The 24311-nt window shown below is 43.6% G+C and overlaps 2 protein-coding genes across 3 annotated transcripts in view; one reads left to right on the top strand and one right to left on the bottom strand.

Annotated features, from left to right (window-relative positions):
• polr2b (RNA polymerase II subunit B) overlaps positions 1 to 6985 on the bottom strand; it is a 58440-nt gene extending 51455 nt beyond the window's left edge. Inside the window, exons 1-2 of the mRNA XM_068044590.1 lie at positions 6825 to 6985; positions 57 to 129 (exon numbers count right to left, since the gene is read on the bottom strand). Of these exons, the coding sequence (XP_067900691.1) occupies positions 57 to 129; positions 6825 to 6849 (98 nt within the window). The 5' untranslated portion in view covers positions 6850 to 6985. The remainder of the gene's footprint in view (positions 1 to 56; positions 130 to 6824) is intronic.
• A 6055-nt stretch (positions 6986 to 13040) lies between these two features.
• On the top strand, positions 13041 to 23415 carry LOC137359973 (THAP domain-containing protein 1-like). Of its 2 annotated transcripts, none has more exons than XM_068025658.1 (3): positions 13041 to 13146; positions 19289 to 19370; positions 21354 to 23415. In XM_068025658.1, exons 1-3 carry the CDS (start codon positions 13076 to 13078, stop codon positions 21681 to 21683), a joined length of 483 nt encoding a protein of 160 aa, XP_067881759.1. In that variant the 5' UTR covers positions 13041 to 13075; the 3' UTR covers positions 21684 to 23415. The 2 variants fall into 2 exon arrangements, with proteins under 2 accessions (XP_067881759.1, XP_067881693.1); XM_068025592.1 differs by having other exon boundaries at positions 19169 to 19370.
• Positions 23416 to 24311: the final 896 nt, after the last annotated feature.

Below are 24311 nucleotides of genomic sequence, written 5' to 3'. Positions count from 1 at the left end.
CACATTTGTTTGATATTTGTTTGTTTTGGTCCAAGTCCAACAGACCCTTTCTTTACCTGATAACAATCCAACATGCCTCCTGCCACAAATCTGGGGTGATTTCATCATCATCTTCATCATATTGCGTATCTAGAAATCAAGAGGCAACATTTAGCAAGTTCCTCCAAACCAGTTAGTATTAATTAAGAAAGTCATCATACTGTGCAACAATATAAAGTACTCCATTTACTGCCAACAAAGCAGATTTGCAAAAACAGAAACCATTGGAAAATGCTGGAAAATGGGTTTAGCATAGTTAGGCGCTTGATGGCCGGCACAGACATGATGGGCCGAAGGGCCTGTTTCTGTGCTGCATAACTCTATGACTCTATTGCCATTCAATGCCTATCAGGAGGAGGGACAGCAGATGGCATGCGGAGTTCCTCTGGGTCTACTGAAGATTGTTGTAACGACTTAGTGAGCTAATGTTATGAAGCAGCATACCCTCCAGATCACAATTCATTGTTTAATACCACCATTATTTTGTGCAATTTCAGAGGTTCTCCCTACCCCAAAACTAACTGCTTCCTAGGCGCTCGAGTTTAAGTTTCTTTATTATTTCCTTATAGACCACCTAAGTAAACCAAATGAATATCATTCAGGCCTTTTAAACACCAGTCCTTTGTCAACGGTTGTACCAATTCTTCTTGAGAAAAACAAATGGAGACAGGGAGGAGAAAAAAAATTTGGCCAGGCTGTGAGTCAATGCTGTTTTTCAACTGTTTGAGCAAGGGAGTGGCATCATACTGGGCCTGCCTTCAGACAAGTGTCAAATACACAATCAGGAGGCTTTTTTTTTTAAATAAAAAAGATCATTTTAGTTCACCAGAAGTAGACTGTAGCATCTGGCAGAGAATATGCAACAGTGCAGCTCCAGCATTCAGGAGGGAGTTACTCAGTTGTAGTTGGACCAAGCGACATCTTCTTAGCCATGTACAAAGCAAATGATTACTACAGCGCAGCCAGCAGCTTACGTCATCCGACCGCGCCAATCTGCGCATATGCATAGCTTAGCGAAACGATAAAAAGGTGGTACACGCTGGTTAAACTGGATAAATGCAAGCTTATACATTTTGGGAGTAAGAACAAGAAATGAGAAAATGCACTCAATGGAAAAATATGACCATAGAAATTATGAGCAGAAGTAGGCCATTCAGCCTGTCGAGCCTGCGCCACCATTTAATAAGATCACGGTTGATCTGTTTCTGTTTCGAATTCCACACTCTCATCTACCCCCGATAACTTTTGATCCCCTTACCTAACAAGAATCCATCTACCTCAGCCTTAAAAATATTCCCCACCTTCTTCTGGGGCAGAGAATTCCAAAGTTGCACAACCCTCAGAGAAAACACTTCTCATCGTCTGTCTTAAAATGGCGACCCCTAATTTTAAAACAGTGTCCCCTAGTTCTGGACTCACCCACAAGATGAAACATCCTTTCCACATTCACCTTGTCAACACCATCCAGAATCTTATATACTTCAATCAAGTCTCCCCTCACTCTTCTAAACTCCAGTGAAAACAAGCCCAGTCTGTCCAACCCTTCCTCATAAGACAATCCGCTCATTCCAGGAATCAATCTAGTAAATCTCGTCTGAACCGCCTCCAACGCATTCACATCCTTCCTTAAATGAGACCAAAACTGCACACTGTGTCCTCAGTACCTTGCTCTACGGCAGTGTGGCCTGGACAATGTATGTCAGCCAAGAGCGACGCCTCAATTCATTCCATCTTCGCTGCCTCCGGAGAATCCTTGGCATCAGGTGGCAGGACCGTATCTCCAACGCAGATGCCCTTGAGGTGGTCAACATCCCCAGCATATACACCCTACTGAGCCAGCAGCGCTTGAGATGGCTTGGCCATGTGAGCCGCATGGAAGATGGCAGGATCCCCAAGGACACATTGTACAGCGAACTCGTCACTGGTATCAGACCCACCGGCCGTCCATGTCTCTGCTTTAAAGACGTCTGCAAACGCAACATGAAGTCCTTTTACAGTGATCACAAGTCTTGGGAGTCAGTTGCCAGTGATCGCCAGAGCTGGCGGACATCCATAAAGGCAGGGCTAAAGAGTGGCGAGTCGAAGAGACTTAGCTGCTGGCAGGAAAAAAGACAGAAGCACGAGGGGAGAGCCAACTGTATAACAGCCCCGACAACCAGTTTTATCTGCAGCACCTGTGGAAGAGTCTGTCACTCCAGAATTGGCCTTTATAGCCACTCCAGGCGCTGCTTCACAAACCACTGACCACCTCCAGGCACTTCCCTGTTGTCTCTCGAGACAAGGAGGCCAAAGAAGATGATCACTGCTATTTGTAGAAGCTTGCTTTGCACAACTGGCTGTGGCATTTTCTACATTATAACAGTATTACTACATTACAACACTTCAAAAGGACTTCATTGGCTCTAATAAAAACAAAATACTGCAGATGCTGGAAATCTGAAATAAAAACAAAAAATGCTGGAAATACTCAGCAGGTCTGGCAGCATCTGTGAGTGGCTGTAAACCATTTTGGGATATCTTGAGGTCGTGAAAGGTGCTACATAAATGCAAATCTTTCTGTTTTCTTCTTATTGGTAGTTACATAACTGAAATCAACAATACAGCATGGAACAGTGAAGGAAGCTAACCAGAATTTGGGATGTATGGGCATAGGGACAAAACACAAATTCCAGATTGAGTCTGTGCAATGCATTGGTACAGTCACCTATAAAGAGACCATTCAGCTAATCCTAGAATAGTCCAAACCTAATCTCACAGCCTTGCTCTCTCCCCATAGCCTGACAAATATGAAATGAACAGCGACAGCAATTGTGACTCCAAAAATGGTGGTTTGAGCAACACTGCAGCACCATGGAACAAGCGATTATCTTGGGTGGGGCAGAGGGAAGAGGGTCGGATAGACAAGTATAAGAGAGTGATAGTAATACACAGCGTTGCGAGAACAATGGACATGGATTTGGGAGGGTTGATCTTTGAAATGCACCACAGAATGGATGAGCTGAATTGACTGCTTCTGTGGTCGAGCAGCACACAGCAAAAATACAATGACAAACAAAACCTAACTAATAAAAACACATACTTTAACTGTAACCTCACAATTCCTTTACACACGTGAAAAGATATGCATTTATATAGCATCTTTCACTGCCTTAGTACATCCAAAAGCACTTTACAAGCAAGTACTTTTGAAGTGTCATTACTGTAATGCAGGAAACAATGCAGTCAATTTGGGCACAAGGTGCCACTGTGTTAACAGTGATGTGATAACGATGACATAATCTGTTCTCCCAATTTTGGTTAAGGGTAAATATTGGCCTGGACACCAGGAAGAACTCCCCTGCTCTTTGAATAGTGTGATGGGATCTTTTACGCTCACCTGAACGGGCAGCCAGGCCCTCTGTCTAAAGACTACTACGACAGTACTGTATTGGACTGTCTGCCTGGATTATGTGCTCAGAGTGGGGCTTGAAACCCACAACCTCCTGACTCAGATGAGAGTGTTTATCCATAGAGTCATGGCTGACAATGTTGATATGGGTGAACTAGAACTAGGGGACACAGTCTCAGAATAAGAGGTGGTCATAAAGATACAAAATGTTCAGAAAAGATAGAGAAGGGAAAAAAAAAAGGAGGTAGGGTGGCAGTCCTGATTAGGGAAGATGTCCTTGAAGGGGCAAGGACAGAATCCACTGGTTAGAGTTGAAGAGCAAAAAAGGGTATAATCATGCTACTGGGGGCCTCCAAATAGTGAGACGGAGACAGAGGAGCAAATCTGCAGGGAAATCAGTGATGTGCAAGCAGTACAGACTAGCGATATTGGAGGACTTTAAATATTGATTGGAGTAATTTTAGAGTAAAGGGTAAGGAGGGGGGAGGAATTTCTAAAATGTGTTCGGGAGAACTTCCTTGATCAGTATCTTCTCAGTCCGACTAGAAAGGAATCATTGCTGGATCTGGTGCTGGGAAATGAGGTGGGCCAAATGGACCAAATGTCTGTGCAGTAGCACTTGGCTAAGTGTGACCATTGTATCATAGGGTTTAGACTAGTAATGCAGAAAACAAAGGAACAAAATAAGCTAGAATCTCTAGAATTGAAGAGGACTAATTTCAACACAAGAAGGGATCTAGCCAGGGTAGAATGGAACCAAAGACTGGCAGGAAGAGCTGTATCAAAACAATCAGCTTTCTTTAAAGGAGAGATCCTTCAAGTACAGACAACAAAGATGAAACCTAGGGGAACCAAGAACGGGACTCCTTGGTTTACGAGGGAGATACTGATGATGATTAAACAAAAAAAAAAAACACTGCATGATGTATCTCAGCTGAACTCAGCAAATGAGAACCAGGACACATACAATAATTTGAGAGGGGAGGTGAAGAGGAAAGTAAGACTGCAGAGTGAGAATATGAAAATAGAATGACAGTCAACATAAAGGGAACCCAAAGATCTTCTACTGGGATGTGAATAGTAAGAAGAACAGACCTATTAGTGACAGAGAGGGTAATATATGCTTAGAGGCGCAGGGCAAGGCTCATACTTAATAAGTACTTTGTATCAGTGATCACTAATGAAATGGAGGCTGACAAAACATTAGAAGAGTAGACACAATGGATATAAAAATTGAGGGGAAGTAATAGAAAGGCTGGATATGCTTACGATAGATAAATCACCTTGTCTGGATGGGTTGCAGCCCAGGTTGCTACAAGAAGTGGGGTTGGAAATAATGGAGTGCTTGTCATAATCTTCCAATCTTCCCTAGATATGGGAGAGGTGCCACAGGATTGGACAGTGGCAAATGTGACACCCTTATTCAAGAAGGGGTGTAAAGACAGTCCTAACAACTACATGCCAGTTGGCTTAACGTCAGTGGTAGGTAACGTTTTAGAAACTAGAATCATCAAAAATATCAATCAATACTTGGAGAGGTTCAAGTTAATTAAGGATAGTCACCATCCATTTGTAAAAGCCAGATCATGCTTGACAAATATAATTGAATTTTTGATGAACAGAATGTTGATGAAAGGAATATGGTGGATGTTGTTTATATTGATTTTAAGTAAACATTTGATAAGGTACTACATAAGAGGCACGTGAAGAAAACTGAAGCTCATGGAATAGGAGGGTCAGTGTCCAATTGGATAATAAATTAGTTTAGGGACAAAAAACAGCAAGTTGTAGTAAATGGTTGCTTTTCAGACTGGAGGATGCTAGACAGTGGTGTTTCCCAAGGATCAGAGCTGGGACCACTGCTTTTTTTGATATATATATATAAATGACTAGGATCTTGGAATAGAGTAGAATCTCAAAATTTGCTGACACCAAAACTTGGAGGTACAGCAAACAGTGAGGATGATATGAACTGCCTGCAACAGGACATAGATAGGCTAGCAGAATGGGCAGACAAGTAGAAAATGATAAGTGTGAGTTGATGCATTTTGGAAGGAATAGGGTGAGGCAATATATACTTAATGGCACAGTCCTAAAGTGTGTGCAGTAACAGAAGAACCTGGGGGTGCATGTGCATAGATCTTTGAAGGTGGCAGGACATTTTGAGAGAGTGGCTAGTAAAATATATGAAATCTTGGGCTTCATAAATAAAGGCATTAAGTACAAAAGCAGGGAAATTATGCTGAATCTTTATAAAGCTCTGGTTAAGTCCCAACTGTGTCCAGTTCTAGTCACCACACTTCAGGAAGGATGAGATGGTCCTCGAGAGGGTGCAGAGGAGATTTACCAGAATGGTTCCAGGGATGGAGAATTTTAATTTCAAGGTTAGGTTGGAAAAGCTGGGTTTGTTCTCCTTAAAGGGAGATTTAATAGAGTACAAGATTATGATAGGCTTAGATAAGTTAGACAAGAAAGCTGTTCCCATTAGCAAATGGTACAAAGACAAGGGAACACAGATTAAAAGTTTGGAGCAAAAGATGCAGGTGGAATATGAGGAAGCACTATGGGACAGCGGGTGGTAATGACCTGGAGCTCGCTACCCACAAGAGTGGTGGAAGCAGAGACAATCAATGACTACAAGTAGGATGGCCAACTGAGAAACAGCTCCATGGAGAGCCGGCATGGACTCAATGGTCCAAATGACCTTCTGTGCCATAAATGACTATGACTCTACTTAGGACTAAGATAAGGAAGAATTTCTTCACTCAGAAGATGGTGAACCTTTGGAATACTCTACCCCATAGAGCTGTGGACGCTCAGTCCTGGAATATATTCAAGACAGAGAGCGACTGATTTCTAAATATTAAAGATATCAAGGGATATGGGGAGTGCGGAAAAATGGCATTCAGGTAGATCAACAATGATCTAGTTGAATAGTGGAGCAGATTCGATGGGCCGAGTGGCCTATCTCCTACGTTCCTAAATTTACAAATCTACCACAACAAAAACTGGTGGTACTTGCGCAAATCAGACGCTGGATGAAAAATGCATTTTGCTCAAATTCCCAGCAAACGTCCATCTCTGGATCAGCTCATGACTGTGGGGGCTGCAGCTGCTCTTTCCTTCCCAGTTCCCAACCGCACTGACAGTGCCCGCAGCTGGAAACAGACTCAACTGTGAGTGAGGCCCGGACCTCGGGCTGAACCGAGCGTCCGGCCCGGGCCTTCTCCGGTCTCTCGGGCTGAGCCAAGCGCCCGGCCCGGGCCTTCTCCGGTCTCCCGGGCCTCGGACTGAAGCGAGTCCAAGGCCCGGGCCTTCGCTAGGTTTTTTTGCAGCGCCATTTTAATTCCCCAACACATCAAAAAGCCGCGATTTACACATCAAGCGCAGGACTCACCCTCTCCCTCGTCCGGATCATACATATCGACAGCGGGTCGTCACTGGACACTGATGGAATCAAAAAATGGACAAAACCAACCCGCGAAACCAGAGGAATGAGTCCAATTAAAGCCGCATGCCCAGAGCCAGCTGCCGCTTCACTCAGCAACGCGCATGCGCCAGCCCTTCACTGTGTGTGGATATAAACTCACACAGAGGGGGAGGACACTGTGTCTGGATATAAACTCACCCAGAGGGGGAGGACACTGTGTCTGGATATAAACTCACCCAGAGGGGGATGACACTGTGTCTGGATATAAACTCACACAGAGAGGGAGGACACTGTGTCTGGATATAAACTCACACAGAGGGGGATGACACTGTGTCTGGATATAAACTCACACAGAGGGGGATGACACTGTGTCTGGATATAAACTCACACAGAGGGGGATGACACTGTGTCTGGATATAAACTCACCCAGAGGGGGATGACACTGTGTCTGGATATAAACTCACACAGAGGGGGATGACACTGTGTCTGGATATAAACTCACCCAGAGGGGGATGACACTGTGTCTGGATATAAACTCACACAGAGAGGGAGGACACTGTGTCTGGATATAAACTCACACAGAGGGGGATGACACTGTGTCTGGATATAAACTCACACAGAGGGGGATGACACTGTGTCTGGATATAAACTCACACAGAGGGGGATGACACTGTGTCTGGATATAAACTCACCCAGAGGGGGATGACACTGTGTCTGGATATAAACTCACACAGAGGGGGATGACACTGTGTCTGGATATAAACTCACACAGAGGGGGATGACACTGTGTCTGGATATAAACTCACCCAGAGGGGGATGACACTGTGTCTGGATATAAACTCACACAGAGTGGGAGGACACTGTGTCTGGATATAAACTCACACAGAGAGGGAGGACACTGTGTCTGGATATAAACTCACACAGAGTGGGAGGACACTGTGTCTGGATATAAACTCACACAGAGAGGGAGGACACTGTGTCTGGATATAAACTCACACAGAGTGGGAGGACACTGTGTCTGGATATAAACTCACCCAGAGGGGGAGGACACTGTGTCTGGATATAAACTCACACAGAGTGGGAGGACACTGTGTCTGGATATAAACTCACACAGAGGGGGATGACACTGTGTCTGGATATAAACTCACACAGAGAGGGAGGACACTGTGTCTGGATATAAACTCACACAGAGTGGGAGGACACTGTGTCTGGATATAAACTCACCCAGAGAGGGATGACACTGTGTCTGGATATAAACTCACCCAGAGGGGGATGACACTGTGTCTGGATATAAACTCACACAGAGGGGGATAACACTGTGTCTGGATATAAACTCACCCAGAGGGGGATAACACTGTGTCTGGATATAAACTCACCCAGAGGGGGATAACACTGTGTGTGGATATAAACTCACCCAGAGGGGGATAACACTGTGTCTGGATATAAACTCACCCAGAGGGGGAGGACACTGTGTCTGGATATAAACTCACCCAGAGGTGGAGGACACTGTCTGGATATAAACTCACCCAGAGGGGGAGGATACCGTGTCTGGATATAAACTCACACCCAGAGGGGGAGGACACTGTGTCTGGATAAAAACTCACACCCAGAGGGGAAGGACACTGTGTCTGGATATAAACTCACACCCAGAGGGGAAGGGCACTGCGTCTTGATATAAACTCACACCCAGAGGGGAAGGGCACTGTGTCTTGATATAAACTCACCCAGAGGGGGAGGACACTGTGTCTGGATAAAAACTCACACCCAGAGGGGAAGGGCACTGTGTCTGGATATAAACTCACACCCAGAGGGGAAGGGCACTGCGTCTTGATATAAACTCACACCCAGAGGGGAAGGGCACTGTGTCTGGATATAAACTCACACCCAGAGGGGAAGGGCACTGCGTCTTGATATAAACTCACATCTAGAGGGGGAGGGCACTGCGTCTGGATATAAACTCACATCCAGAGGGGGAGGCGTCTGTGCCTGGATATGAACTCACACCCAGAGGGGGAGGAACTGTGTCTGGATATAAACTCACATCTAGAGGGGGAGGGCACTGCGTCTGGATATAAACTCACAGCCAGAGGGGGAGGCGTCTGTGCCTGGATATGAACTCACACCCAGAGGGGGAGGAACTGTGTCTGGATATAAACTCACACAGAGGGGCTGCGTTGGCATTCTTCCCAACGAGTCTGTATCTTATCTGAAATGGTCAAAACTCATCAACTCTCAATGTCTGCTAACACATTTCAAACACAGATGTTTCATCTCTGAACACTATGGCTTTGTTCAATCTGATTGCACTGCCTGGGAAAACACGATTACTACAGAATAGTATAGTTCAGCAAGTTTTAACAGAAACATATCATGCAGACCCCCACCTGCCAAGAATGAGGCATATTAATTATGTCATATGAACATTGATTTTAAACTGTTGCTGGAGTGAAGAAATGACTTGTTTGAAGATCACCAGACACTGGGCTGGAAGGACATTTGCATACTAAGAGACACTGCTTGTGGAGACAAAGGGCTATTCCCTGCTTCAATTAGCCCAAATGGATTTTGATCACTAGACATTGAAGAGGTAAGGAAGCACATGCCAGGCCCTGCTGATACAATCCACAGAGCCAGGACTGGTTAAACCAGTTGTTCATATGACTAACTGCCTGGTCCTTTTTTTTTAAACTATCCACAGGACAGTTTGAATTCAGAAGGCAGTGTGCAACTGAAGCTGGAACAAGGAAGTCTCTCACATGGCTGCCTCTCTCTCTCGCTTTCTCCAAGCCACCAAACCTACGGAAGACACGTAAACCTCAAGAGAGAAAAGACTCCTACATCGGAACAAGTTGAAGCATGAACTGGGTTCAACGAATTGCAAGACTTCCCGGCAAGCAAAGACTCCACATTGAACTTAAAAGACTATAACTACCAGTTATTGTCTCAAACATTTCCCCTTTATTCTTTCTACTTTTTCTGTCTCTATCTGCGTGTGTGTTTATCGGGTATGCATGCTAGCATGGTCGCGTATTCATAATCGTTAACCGGATTAGAGTTTAAGATTAATAAACTTCTACCTTTCTTGTTTAAATCTAAGGAAACCTGTTTGATCTCTTTGCCTTTCAATTAGAGCTGTGAATAAGGACTCATTAAGGGGGAGCTAAAAATATGGTGTTTCTAAAATTAAACCCTGTTGCAGTTAAACCAGGCAAAAACCTAGACCCCCTCTCACCTGGTCATAACAAACTGAGCTATGCTCAGTTCTCAAGGCATGATGGTAATCTGGTCAACCTTTAGGGAAGTTAATTATTAGTAAAGCCATTACTGTCTTACACCAGTAATGAGGCATTTGAGGAGGATGGTGTGGACAACCATGTCAAAGGTTGCAGCCAGGTAAAGAAGGAAAGGACGGATAGTTCACTACAGGCGCAGTAATAGATGTCAAAGGTGGCTTTGATAAGGGCCATTTCAGTGCTGTTAAAAGACCTTGGAGAGCAAAGGAAGTTTGATGGATCGATAGTTTGCAAGGACAGAGGGGTCAACTTTGGGTTTTCTGAGGAGGGAGGTGATGACAGCAGATTTAGAAAGGAGAGGGACAGAACCTGAGGAGAGGAAACAATTAAGGATATCAGCCAACAGGGGGCCATGTAGGGAACTTGGGTGTTTATCACCTTGTTTTTTACAATTTATTCATTCATGGGATGTGGGCATCGCTGGCCAGGCATTTATTGCCCATCCCTAATTGCCCTTGAGAAGGTGGTGGTGAGCTGCCTTCATGAACCGCTGCAGTCCCTGTGGGGAAGGTACACCCACAGTGCTGTTAGGAAGGGAGTTCCAGGATTTTGACCCAGCGACAGTGAAGGAACGGCGATATAGTTCCAAGTCAGGAAGATGGGTGACTTGGAGGGGAACTTGCAGGTGGTGGTGTTCCCATGTATTTGCTGCCCTTGTCCTTCTAGTTGGTAGAGGTCGTGGGTTTGGAAGGCGCTGTCGAAGGAGCCTTGGTGCATTGCTGCAGTGCATCTTGTAAATGGTACACACTGCTGCCACTGTGCGTCGGTGGTGGAGGGAGTGAATGTTTGTAGATGGGGTGACAATCAAGCGGGCTGATTTGTCCTGGATGGTGTTGAGCTTCTTGAGTGTTGTTGGAGCTGCACCCATCCAGGCAGTGGAGAGTATTCCATCACACTCCTGACTTGTGCCTTGTAGATGGTGGACAGGCTTTGGGGAGTCAGGAGGTGAGTGACTTGCCACAGGATTTCTATCCTCTGACCTGCTCTTGTAGCCATGGTATTTATATGGCTACTTCAGTTCAGTTTCTGGTCAATGGTAGCCCCTAGGATGTCGATAGTGGGGGATTCAGCGATGGTAATGCCATTGAATGTCAAGGGGAGATGGTTAGATTCTCTCTTGTTGTAGATGGTCATTGCCTGGCACTTGTGTGGTGCGAATGTTACTTGCCACTTACCAGCCCAAGTCTGGATATTGTCCAAGTTTTGCTGCATTTCTACACGTACCGCTTCAGTATCTGAGGAGTCACGAATGGTGCTGAACATTGTGCACTCATCAGCGAACATCCCCACTTCTGATCTTATGATTGAAGGTAGGTCATTGATGAAGCAACTGAAGATGTTTGGGCCTAGGACACTACCCTGAGCAACTCCTGCAGTGATGTCCTGGAGCTGAGATGATTGACCTGCAACAACCACAACCATCTTCCTTTGCATTAGGTATGACTCCAGCCAGCAGAGGGTTTTCCCCGATTCCCATTGACCTCAGTTTTGCTAGGACTCCTTGATGCCATACACGGTCAAATGCTGCCTTGATGTCAAGGGCAGTCACTCTCACCTCACCTGATGCCAGTGTTGTCGTTGTACTGGAACAGCTTCGCTAGGGGCGCAGCATGTTCTGGAGCACAGGTCTTCAGTACTAGTGCCGGAATATTGTCAGGGCCCGTAGTCTTTGCAGTATCCAGTGCCTTCAGTCATTTCTTGATATCATGCGGAGTGAATCGAATTGGCTGAAGTCTGGCATCTGTGATGCTGGGGACTTTAGGAGGAGGCTGAGATGGATCATCAACTCGGCACTTCTGGCTGAAGATTGTTGCGAATGCTTCAGCCTTATCTTTGAATAGAGTCCAATGAATAGGAGGTGTGTCTTATGGATGAGATGAGCTCGGAGAGGTCATTAGGTGAGATAGGAGAGAAACTAAGCAGAGGACATGCATCAGGGTTGGCTAACCAGCATCAGTTGCATGTACTTGGGTTATATAAACATTCCCATCAACACCATAAAATGTTAGCACTGCACTGGATCAGCATTGGTTATCCAGTGTTACATAATGTTAGCACTGCACTCTGTGGATTACTTATATAAATGCTAGGGGAGATAATGAAACAGATGCTGACTTTTTTTTGGAAAGGGAAGGGGAACAGACAGAATGTGTATCTCATGTTGGAATCACTGCATAGGAAGATGTATTCTTTCCCAATTATTTTTAGATGTCTTCCTTTCTCCACTTTAGGTCAACAGATTCTCAACAGGACTCACTCCAACACCACTTGGAGTATTTGATGAATTGTCTACTTATTGGCCAGTTATTAAAAGAATATAGTGCCTTTGACGACCACCACATGTCTCAAAGTGCCAATGAAGCACATTTTGAACTGTAGTCACTGTTGTAATGCAGGAAGTGTGGCAGTCAGTATGCACACAGCAAGCTCCCACCAATAGCAATGTGAAATCATGACTAGATAATCTGTTGTGATGTTGACGAATAAATATTTGCCAGGAGACCAGGGATAACCCCTGCCCCGCTATTGTTTGAAATAGTGCCATGGGATCGTTTACATCGACTTGAGCAGGCAGATGGGGCCTCGGTTTAACTCATTCAAAAGACAGCACCTCTGACAGTGCAGCACTCCCTCAGTACAGCAGTCAGCCTTGATTGCTGTACTTAAGTCTTAAGAACTTGGAGCCATGTGACTCAGAAACAAGAGTGCTACCAATTGAGCCACAGCTGATAAATGATGGTTTGCAATCTTTCTTATAATAGCCCATAAGAAGTCCCCAATGGAGGAGGAGACTTTCCTCTTCTATCCCTGACGTCACCCATATTGGCTGCTAGACAAAGATGGCGGCCCCTAGTGGCTGCAGCCAATCAGAGGCTGGGTTAATGTCAGGTGGTCGAGGTGGGTGCTGGGAGGCGGTTTGGTGTCATGGTGTTGTCGTGCTCTGCCTATGGCTGCAAAAATCGGTACGACAAGGACCGGGGCGTTTCCTTCCACAGGTAATGAGTGCTTGTTGGTTGCGACCCTCTGCTTACAGGCTCCCGGCCGCGGTCTGAAAGCGACAAAGTTCGGCGCTTGCTGGCCCAGCTTTAAACTGCGCCAGAGCAAAGGGAGGCGGAGGGAAGGGGAAGTGGTGGAGGAAACGGCGTGGGGCGGGATGGCAGGGTAGGAGGAATGTTAGAAGGAAGTGAGAATGGCGGAGGAAACGGCGCGGAATGGGAGAGGGAATGGCGGAGAGGGACTGGGGGGGAAACAGTGGGGACTGGGAGAAGGAAGGAGGGGAATGGTGGAGGAAATGGGGGCAGGGTATCAAACTTGAAGATAAAACATATAATTGTGCAAAGATGGGAGGCAGGTCGAAGATTGGACAGAATATAAAAAACAGCAAAGAATGACTAAAAGATTAATAAGGAGGCAAAAATTGGAGTACGAGAGAAAACCAGCTAGAAATATAAAAACATAGTAAGAGTTTCTATAAATATTTAAAGAAAAAAAGTTAAAGTAAGCATTCCTCCTATAGAAAGTGAGTCTGGGGAATTCATAACAAAATTGGCAGATGATTTGAACATGTATTTTGCATCGGTCTGCACTATAGAGGATACAAGTAACATCCCAGAAATAGCTGTAAACCAGGAAATGGGAGGGAGGAACTCAAGAAAATAACAATCATCTGGGAAGTGGAAGTGTTGGAGCTGCAGGCTGACAGGTTCCTGGGTCCTCATTGGCTTCATCCTAGGGTCTTAAAAGAAGTGGCTAGTGAGATAGTTGATGCGTTGGTTTTAATTTTCCAAAATACCCTAGTTTCGGGGAAGGTTCCATTAGCTTGGAAAATAGCGAATGTAACTTCTTTATTCCGAAAGGGAGGGAGACAGAAGGCAGGAAACTAAGGTGAGTTGGTTTAACATTTGTCATAGGGAAAATGTTAGAAGCTATCATTGAAGACTTTACAGCAGGGCACTTAGCAAAATTCAAGGTAATTAGGCAGAGCCAACATGGTTTTGTTTAACCAATTTATTGGAGTTCTTTGAAGAAGTAGCGTGCTGTGGGTAAAGGGGAACTGGTGGATGTACTGTACTTGGATTTCCAGAAGGCATTTGATAAGCTTCCTCATCAAAGGTTATTGCAGAAAATAAAAGCTCATGGTGTTGGGGTAACACATTAGCATGGATAGAAGATTGGCTAGCTAACGGGAAATGGAGAGTAGGCACAAATGGGTAATTTTCTGTTTGGCAAGATGTAACGAATCATAGAAATTGCAGAACAGGAGAAGATCATTGTCTTACTGTCCTTGCCCTGGGGTTAGCTCTACACTGAAGATATCTACTGTAACCCCGTTTCCCTTCCTTTCCCTTTCTCCAAAACCTCCCCTTCCAATTCTGTGCCTCAATGCAGAAGCTTAATTTAGAGGTAACAGCAAATGAAAGTGCAAGGAAATAGTAAACCTGATAGTTGATGCTAGGGTGTTTATTTATTTATCATCCTTACCTAGTACGAAGTAACATGAGAGATTCAATTTTTCATTTTTATGATAGTGTAAGAGACAGTGGTGGAATGCAGGGAGGAACTGGCACACAGATGAATGGAAAAATGTGCAGAACCTTTTTTTTTTCATGGAATTCCCCAATAACACAACAGGGTAACTCCACCAAAGCCAGAAGAAATAAATTTGAAAGCTGAGTACCAATAATCTCGACCCCCCTCAAGACACGCGATGTACAAAGGTGTGCATCTCTCACACATTTCTTGTCAATCATGTGGACAGCAGGTTTCTGTTCATTTTTTTTAAAAAAAAAAGGGTTTGGGGTGCAACATTATGTTAACTAGTGTACAGACAATGCAGGGAATTGGGAGGTGTCATTGGACACAGTCACCCTGGATTTTTTTCTGGAATGCATTATTTAATCCAGTTGATGGTAGTCAGGCTGGAGATAGGCACTGCAACCTTCAAGCTCTGCTTGTTATGCGACAATACCAATATATTATGGCACTGCAGGCATCGTTCCTCAGAGTTCAGAGTGTCAATACTGACACTCCCCACTGTTCAGAGAACTCTGTGCTGACAGTCCCCAGTTGCTACATTGGAGATGGTTCTGTGCAGCTCCTGCAGTTGAGGAGCCAGCACTCTTTTAATGATAACATGGGAATGGCTGCTAAAAGCACGCATCTAGTCTGCTGATGGGAACAGGGCCGCATGATTTCTTTCTCTTTGAGGAGGAAGCTGACTGAGGTTATGCTGCAATTTAGGTTGTTAGGTCAATGTGGGCACTCCTGCATTAGAGAATATCTAAGACAGACCTGAGATTAGTAGCAAATGCAAAAAAAGATTATTCTTCCATCTAGTGCATCCAGGCACGTTCACTGAGGCTTTCCATGGCAGACAGGCGTGAGTCCAACGCATAGCCATGTTGCCCTCTAACATACAACTACAGATATACGGACGATAGTTCTTGGGAACTACAGACAAGATACCTTCATTTCTCCTTAGCTCCCTCATTCCAAAAACAGATTGCAAGATAATTATGGATGAGCAAGATCATCAAGTCCTCCTTGAATCAAGTGTTGATCCCTCTTTGTGTGAATGATTTCTTTATTCGTCTTTAAATTTGCATCTAAATCTCTCTTACACTAGGGCTCTTGTGCAAAGTCCACAGCACATCAGGAGCTCTTATGCCTCCGTGACGAGCAGTGGGCAATGGAGTTGAATTGCGACCTGAGCAGCAGACTGTTCACATTGTTTTCAATTTTCTATGATGTGAAGGCCTGGAGTTTCCATATGAGAACTGCCTGAATGGGGTAGTGGTGGTCTGGCAAATGGAATGGGGCAGATCCTCTCAGCAGAAACTTTGGATCAGAATTGGTCGCCTCGATTTCTACTGTGATTTCCCTCCCGTGAACCCTCTGGATTTGTTCTTTCTGCTAGCAACATGCTGACCAGAATCAAATAGAGTGGGGGGAGGGTGCTGTTTAAGTGGAGGCACACAAGAGTATGATTTTACAGAACAGTTTTGACTGGGAATCAAGTCCATTATGATAGTGCATCTTCTGAACTATAAAGACTACTTTGTGAGACTTCCATCTATGGAAGCAGTAACTGTAGCTACTGCAGAAGGGACAACAGCTCTTGCACCCACCTCCTGCTTGGTGGCTACATTCATCTCCTAGAGTTATACAGTCACCAGAGTCGTCTTCACGTCATGTCCTGCCTCGCACATTGCATTACAGATGCGAGTTCTGGACTCCAGTAGTTCCATCAGCATCATCACGTGCAAAGAGACTGTGTCCACTGTCTGCACTTGAGACCAGTGTTCTTGAATCATTGATCTCTAACAGCCAGGGGCACTGAGGCCTTGGTCATGGAATCCTTAGCTATGGCCTGTGGCTTTTGTCACTTCCAGGCAGAAGTTTTATCAAAGTTGTCCATTAGTTCCTCCTGCTCACTGCTGCTCTAGTCAGTAATCCTGCCTCCTTGTGTGGGTGTATCTGGGCTGCTGCTTGAATAAACAATATGCTTTGATAGAATGGTTAGATCAGATGCAGGACGGGCCCTTCTGGAGGCACCAGACTGTTCAGATACTTCATTCTTTAATTACCTGTGAGGGATGCAAAGGACAACCAACTGACTGGTGCATCATGAGATGTGACTGCACAAAAGCAGCCAGCCTTTCCTGTCATCAAAAACTCAGTTCTGTAAACAATCTATTCCATTCCCAGCCTGAACCTGGCAGCTCTCCTCCATCCCCTCACAGCCTCCCCAGTGTATCAGTGCAAGTGTTGAAGATCATGTTTCCTCCTTTGAATGCGAGGGGGACTGATGTTGGCCATTCCTTTACCCTGGGTTGTCCTTTGCTTCTGGTTGTTTACATGTTTTTCCTTTTGAGTTCACACGTGGTACAATTTTGCACTGTTTCCATCCAGGTTCTTCAGGCAATCCCCTTTGAACATGTCAGTAGGACAATGCGAAAGAGCATGCCAGCATCTCCATGGGTTCTTGTGCCTTCACTTGTTTTGCCAGCCTGCTGATGGCTTTAAAATTCTTCCAGCACTAAGTGGCTAACGATGGGCAGATGAAGTTACCACTGTCTGACCCTGAGTACCTCCTCCATCCAAACTGCCCATTCATTGCCTGGGGCATAATGCACTAGGTCCCAAGAAGCTTTTACCTTCTTGTTCCTAATGTCTGCCAAAAAATTCTCATCAGTATTCAAGTGCAGCTGCAACATGTGGCCTTATTGTTCCTCCTCCTTGCTGACCCCCTGTTCCTGTGGGCACTTTCAACAGATGCAGTCTGCACCAATTTCCCTCCTTCCCAATGTTGACAGTCAGTGATTTTCTTGCTAGAATTCTTAGTGATCCCACCCAGAAGATGTGACCAGTTGCTGGTTGGATAGAGTGGGGGAGACACAAGTCCTGATTTCCCTGATTGTGTTGTTGAAGTGGGCCAATCCCTCTTTCCTAGCATTTTGATAATCAGACTTTAATCCCCAGTTATGACCTGGCATTTAATCCTGACTGACAAAGCACCCATCACTGATGATGCACTGACAGACCCAGCACTCAAACTGATGCCTCAGTAGGCATGGAGGAAAATTTGTAATGCATAAAAGGCTCCAGAAGTTCCCAATGTCTTGCCACCTGCCTTTGTCGCCCCTTGTCCAGGAAATTACTGATCTGGCTCCCCAAATGGAGACTTGAAGTTTGACCAGTGCTGCAAATTTCTAACTGCATCAAACCATCCCAAAATAACATGCTGACCTTGCATTCCGAGGAGTTAAGTGCTGCAGGCTGACCGAGCATTCAAATGACATGCCGCCATTCCAAGGAATTAAGACTTGCTCTTCAGGTACCAATCTAAACTAAGTCATCCTACAAAATTTAGGACCTATTTAAAAGCACTGTGACCTATGCACGTCATCAGAGGGCGGTTGTGGCTTTAACAATGTGGGCTTAAATAAGTGCAGTCACAGCAACTTGCTGCATGGTCATCCTCACCTGATCAGGCCTACATGTGACTAGTCCCACTCCATGTCATGCCCTCTGGACTGGTCTAGCAAGCTACAGCTGTAAGCCATTCCCTCTCTACCACCTTTGCCCCATGAAAGCATTTTCTGCCTATCATTCTGCTCATTAAATGTCTGCCTTGGCTCTCACCTAAGTCAGGAGGTTGTGGGTTTAAGCCCCATTCCAAAGACCTGAACACAATCTAGGCTGACTTTTCAGTGGTGTGCTGCACTGTTGAAGGTGCCATCTTCTAGATGAGACATTAAATTGAGGTCACATGCCATGGAATCTTTTGGCTGGATGTAAAAGATCCCATCCCACTATTCAAAGAAGAGCAGGGGAGGTCTTGTGTCCTGGCCCATATTAATCCCTCAACCAGTCTCACTGTGCATTAGCTCCCCAAGTTAAATGTGCAAGCTTATTTCATTGCTGTTTTATGAAATCTTGTGTGCCAGTTGGCTGCCATGTTTTTCAACAATACAACTGACTCCTGCCAATTATGTATTTTTGAAGTGTAAAGTGCTTTAGTCATTCAGAGTGGGGCTTAAACCCATGACCACCTTACTGAGGTCAGAGTGCTAACACTGAGCCAAAGTTGACTAAAAGGGAACTGTGAGGAGGCACCAAGCTAGTACTATGGCCACACAGGAGCAGCACAGTAGTTATTCCCCAGGTTTAGGGCTAACCAAATGCCCAAGCAACTGAATGAGGCAGTTATGAGAACTGGCCAATTGGTTTACGCCAGGCCTTGCTCCATAGGGGGCTGCATGCCACCAATGATTGTGAATCTCAAATCGCACATGGCTCACAAATCATTGGAATTGACATCACTAAGGAAGCCTTTTGTGAATGTGTGGAGAGAGACATCATTGGGTGGCCTGGCACATGTGTTGTGACATCATTGGGTGGCCTGGTACACGTGAAGAAGAATGGCATTGAGCCAACTGGAAGTACCCACACTGTGTTGCTAAAACACTTTACTACGGTCTTCCCTCTAACAATCTTTCTAAAACTTAATTAAAGGTTCCCCTTGAAACGACCGGAGCTCTGTAAGAAGTGGCTAGCTGCAGTAAGGAGACGTAATTTTACACCCACCAGAAACAGCAATCTTTGCTCAGAACATTTTACATTGGACTGTTTCAGAAAGAACTGTAACAACAAAATTCTGGAAGAAAATGCTGTGCCATCCATATTCTGCTTTACCCAACTAAATCCACAGTCAAAGGTAATGTTTTTGTTCAATTCAGAACAAGTTGATTAATGTTGGTAACTTAAATGTAGTGTTGTCATTTTAATTGTTCACAGTACATTTTTGAAGATACCATACTACAGACTAATACAAGGGGTTCCAACTGTGATCCATATAGTTTTAACTTAAATTTTGATTGCCTAGAATTTCTGATCCATATATCAATATCTTAGTTTTTTTTGTGTATAATGTAACGTATAAAATAATAATTCTATCATATTAGAAGGCCAATGGCAGACATTTAACACAAACAGCCATGAAATGAATTATCAGTTAATCTGTTTTGATGGTATTGATTGAAGGAATGTTAGCCAGGACATTGAAAAAGTTCTCTATTCTTTGAATAGTTTCATGGGTTCATAGTCATTTAAGGCACAGAAGGAGGCTCTTTAGCCCATCGAGTCCATGCTGGCTCTCCACTGAACAATCCAGTCAGTTCCAGTCCCCCACTCAATCCCCATAGCCCTGTTAGCCAGACATGCCCAAAAACAGTTGGTTTATACTGAAAGTAGTAATTTAGTTCCAATCTGTAGAATTTCTTCAGTGGATTTGATACCAATTCTTCTTTATCTCAAGTGGGCTGTCTTTTTGCAGTTGGTAATTCATTTGTATCTTTTCCATGATCTTTAAACTCATCATGTAAATGCTTCTGTCTTTTAAAATTTTTTAAAAATATTTTGCAAATTTGCCTTAAGTTTCTTTTACTTTTCTAGTATTAATGACCAAATAGCACTTTGCATAAAGTAGAACTGAAATTTGCACCCCTCTTCACTGCTGTGCTGCGGTTATTGCAGTTAAATCAGAATCATGTTAAATCTTTCACTGGAAAATACACTCTCCTGTCAACTGAAACAGGAGAAAATACCCTAACACTAGACTGTTGTGTACAGGCTAAAGCTGCTAAAGTGTAGCTGATTTATTTATACCTAGAGAAATGTATAGAAAAAAAACACAAAATACTCTCAATAATCAAATTTACACCATGTCAAAACTGGGTGCAGCACGATAAAAAGTGCACTTTTCCAGCTTTTGTGTGCTTAAATATGCATGTTATTTGTTTGGCAGATTCTTGGGGAGCTCTGTTGTCCTATCCCCATGTAGTGACATGGGGAATGGAGAACTGAAGACCACTAGAAAATCTGTCGTATTAAAAAGATGCTTTTTAACTTTTGAATTGCAAACAATTTATTTCAGGGAATATAAATGTTTAACACCTCAGCACATAGATAGCTTACGCCTATTGGCATCCTGGTGCATAATACCCTGCTTGTTTTGACACCGTTTATATTTTTCATCTGAAAGCCTGCTGAATTCATTATTTGAAACATATATCTCCAGCGTCAAAGGGCAGCCTTGATGCTGGATGAAGAAAGCCATGACTTCTAATTAGATCTTTTTACACTAGGAAAGTTTTGACTTTGGGGTGATTTGACACACTGGTCTATAGTTGCCTGTAACTGTTTGGTCATCCTTTTTGAATATGGGTATCACATTAATCACCTTTTCAGTGTTCAGTGACTCCCCTGTGCTTTGCAAATCTCTCCCTGTCTATTAACACATTCTTATTTTTGTTGTCTGATGCATCAGCGTTTGATGTAACCAAAAATATGCAGCAATTAAACTTTTTCACCTACTGTTGATCCCAAAATCTCTGTTGATTGGTAGTTTCAACTTTAAAAAAAACCTAATTTCAAAATGTTAAACACAAGCAAACTAGGTGGCTTAGACTTCTTGATAATGTGATTAAAATGTGCTGTATTCTGCATTTTTATTTAGCTCTCAATATAAGGCATGTTATACTTCAACATGTTGAAGTGTGGTATATCAATTTAGGGTTAGATAAAAGTTTTAGTTTAAGATTTTACTGAAGTAAATCTTTGTTAGCAAATTTAAAGTTTTGTATCACCAACCATTGAAAGTATATGTTCATAACTGATTTATTAATCACTTTATTGATAGAATTTGGAAATGGCAAGTGACCAACCTTGTGCAGCAGAAGAAATAGCAGAGGAATCCGAATTGAAGCAAGCGCATGGTGTGCTAACTGTTTACGATCACAGCTACAGTGTAGGAGATGCACGTTTACAAAAGAAAAAGATTCAGCAGTTGGAAGAACAGAATGAGAAGCTGAAGAAGAAACTGAAATTCTTACAGCAGAAGTCTCGGCGCCAAGAGCAACGATTACAGAGAATGAAGAAGTTATTACAGGAACTTAATACCCGAGAGATATTAGCACATCAGAGCTGCGTGTTGTTACATGATACTTTGTATGAAGTGATTAAAGTTTAAATGTAAATATGTTTACTAGTACCACATTTAATAAATGGCAGATAGTGTAGAAACATAACCAAGTATCTTTACTACCCAGGATGAAGGGAGGGAGATGACTATCAAAATGCCTCGGGTCACTGCGCGACAGTTGTTTACATTGTACATAAATGATTTTAAATAGGCACAGCTAAATATGCTGATGGTACAATATGGAGATAGGGTACTGCAAATAAAAGAACAAGCAGACCACCCACAGAGGAATATGGGGCATTGCACTTACAAGTTTAGTATAGCCAAAAAAGCAGTGATGAGATTGAGGAAATGGACTAAGCAGTCAGAATATAAGGTGAACAATAGTAGAAAGACACCATGGATCTAAGGGAGCCTGATAGATAGCTCACTTAAACAATCACGGTATGTGACAACAATAAAGGCAAACCGGATCTTGGGATGTACAGCCAGAGGGATGGAATAGAGCCAGTGTAGGTGACAATGAGGTTTTATAGACTACTCATTCACCCCTGCCTGGAGTATTGTGTACAGTTCTGGTCACTACAATAGTGGAGGATATCCTGTTTTGTATACTAAAAGCAGCTAAACGAATGAGAGGATTGGGGATCTGAGCTAAGAGAAGCGAGTGATAAACTGGGAATGTTTATGCTACAGAGAAGACTCTTGGGAGAACCTTATCAAAGTTTTCAAGCTTCTAAATGGTACAGGTAAACTGAACCACAAACTGCAGCCAGGTGGCATGAACTCAAGCTCAGAAAGGGGAAAATGAACAGACAGATTTAATAACTTCACACAGAGGGTATACAGTGTGTGCAACAGGAGCAGGACATTCAGCCAAAAACTGCACTGATTTTGTCCATGACTACCTAATCTAATTCCTTTCTCTTGCTTTCTCTTCATACAATTTAATGTGCCTCTTTTTCAAGCAACCATCTAATTCCCTTTTAGAAGTAGTTACAGATTGCTTCAGCTGTTCTGTGGCAAAAAAATTCACGTTCTAACCACTCTGAAGTTCTTACTAACCTTTATTTTGGTGATTAAATTTGCCCTTTTATTATCACTCTTTGGCCAATAGTTACAGCCGACCAATACCCTTGTCATAATTGAAATCCTCTTATCAGGTCACCCCTTAATCTCAGTTATAGTAGAAGCAAATAAACAAATCCCAATTTCTCATGTCTTTATAAATGTAACTCCTCATCCATTGTAGCATTGCAGTGAATCTATGATAGAAGTTTCCACTGTTCTTGTATCCTTCCTATATAATAGTACCTCCTTGCATTTGTACTTTGTCTCTAGATGTAAAATCAAGGATTGCATTTGCCTGCCTTAATAGCTTTATCTACTTGCACTTCCCACCTTTAATGACCTATAATCCAAGGACTGTCAGCTCTTCCACTGCATTTTAAATCTTGTTCTTCATAGTACGTTTCCTTATTCATGGTATTTGAGGGGAAACAAAAATAGTCTAGTTTGTATTTGAACTTTGGAACTGCAGTGGTCGTTTTGGTCCTATAAAGTCTTAATCACGTTTTCAAAAACTGCAAGTTGCATATGAAATAATCTTTGCACAATTTGCTGAGTCACTTGATTATTTCAGTAATGTGTTTCAAAAATGTAATCCAATGTTGTATCTGTGAGAAATAGAGTTTCTGGACAGAATTGCAGAACTTATTTGTGAAAATATTGGCAAAATCCTAAAATAACCATGTAATAAAAATACAGTTTGACATTCTAACAGCCAGATGTCTTGATCTATGTTTTTACCATGGGGAAGATTTTCTGAGTGGTAATTGTAAGGGCAAGGCCCTGAGGTCTGACTGAGGCTCAGTGTGTGTGTGTGTGTCATGATTTTAGGTTATTATTGCTGGATGTTTTCTTGCGTGTTCAGCCACTCATGTAAGCCAATTTCTTCTCTGTAATCAAGTGCATCTTTTCTGCCAATATCTAGATGAGCAACTGCAAGATCCAGGAATCAAAGCAATGAAACGTTAATCTGTACATCAGCCACTGAAATCTGTTGCGTGTTTTCCCTGATGTTATGGAGGTCGTATATTTGAGAAGTTTGCTGGTCTCATAGCCCCATTGTTTGATGTAGTTGTACAATGTACATCAATTAGTTTTGTGAGGGAAGAATTTGTGTACAGGTGAGCAATATTCAAAGTTAGCACTGTAGGAGTGGCGCAGTGGTTAGCACCGCAGCCTCACAGCTCCAGGAACCCGGGTTCGATTCCGGGTACTGCCTGTGTGGAGTTTGCAAGTTCTCCCTGTGTCTGCGTGGGTTTTCTCCGGGTGCTCCGGTTTCCTCTCTCAAGCCAAAAGACTTGCAGGTTGATAGGTAAATTGGCCATTATAAATTGTCACTAGTATAGGTAGGTGGTAGGGAAATATAGGGACAGGTGGGGATGTTTGGTGGGAATATGGGATTAGTGTAGGATTAGTCTAAATGGGTGGTTGATGGTCGGCACAGACTCGGTGGGCCGAAGGGCCTGTTTCAGTGCTGTATCTCTAATAATGTAAGAAATAGGGACTGGAGTATGCCATCTGGCCCTTTGAGCCTCCTCTGCCATTCAACAAGATCATGGCTGATCTACCTCAACTCCATCTTCCTGCACTATCTCCATCTCCCTTAAT

The sequence above is a fragment of the Heterodontus francisci genome, chromosome 1 (genome assembly GCF_036365525.1).
Source record: "Heterodontus francisci isolate sHetFra1 chromosome 1, sHetFra1.hap1, whole genome shotgun sequence".
In the NCBI taxonomy this organism is placed as follows: Eukaryota; Metazoa; Chordata; class Chondrichthyes; order Heterodontiformes; family Heterodontidae; genus Heterodontus; species Heterodontus francisci.
This window is presented reverse-complemented; position numbering and strand designations above follow the sequence as displayed.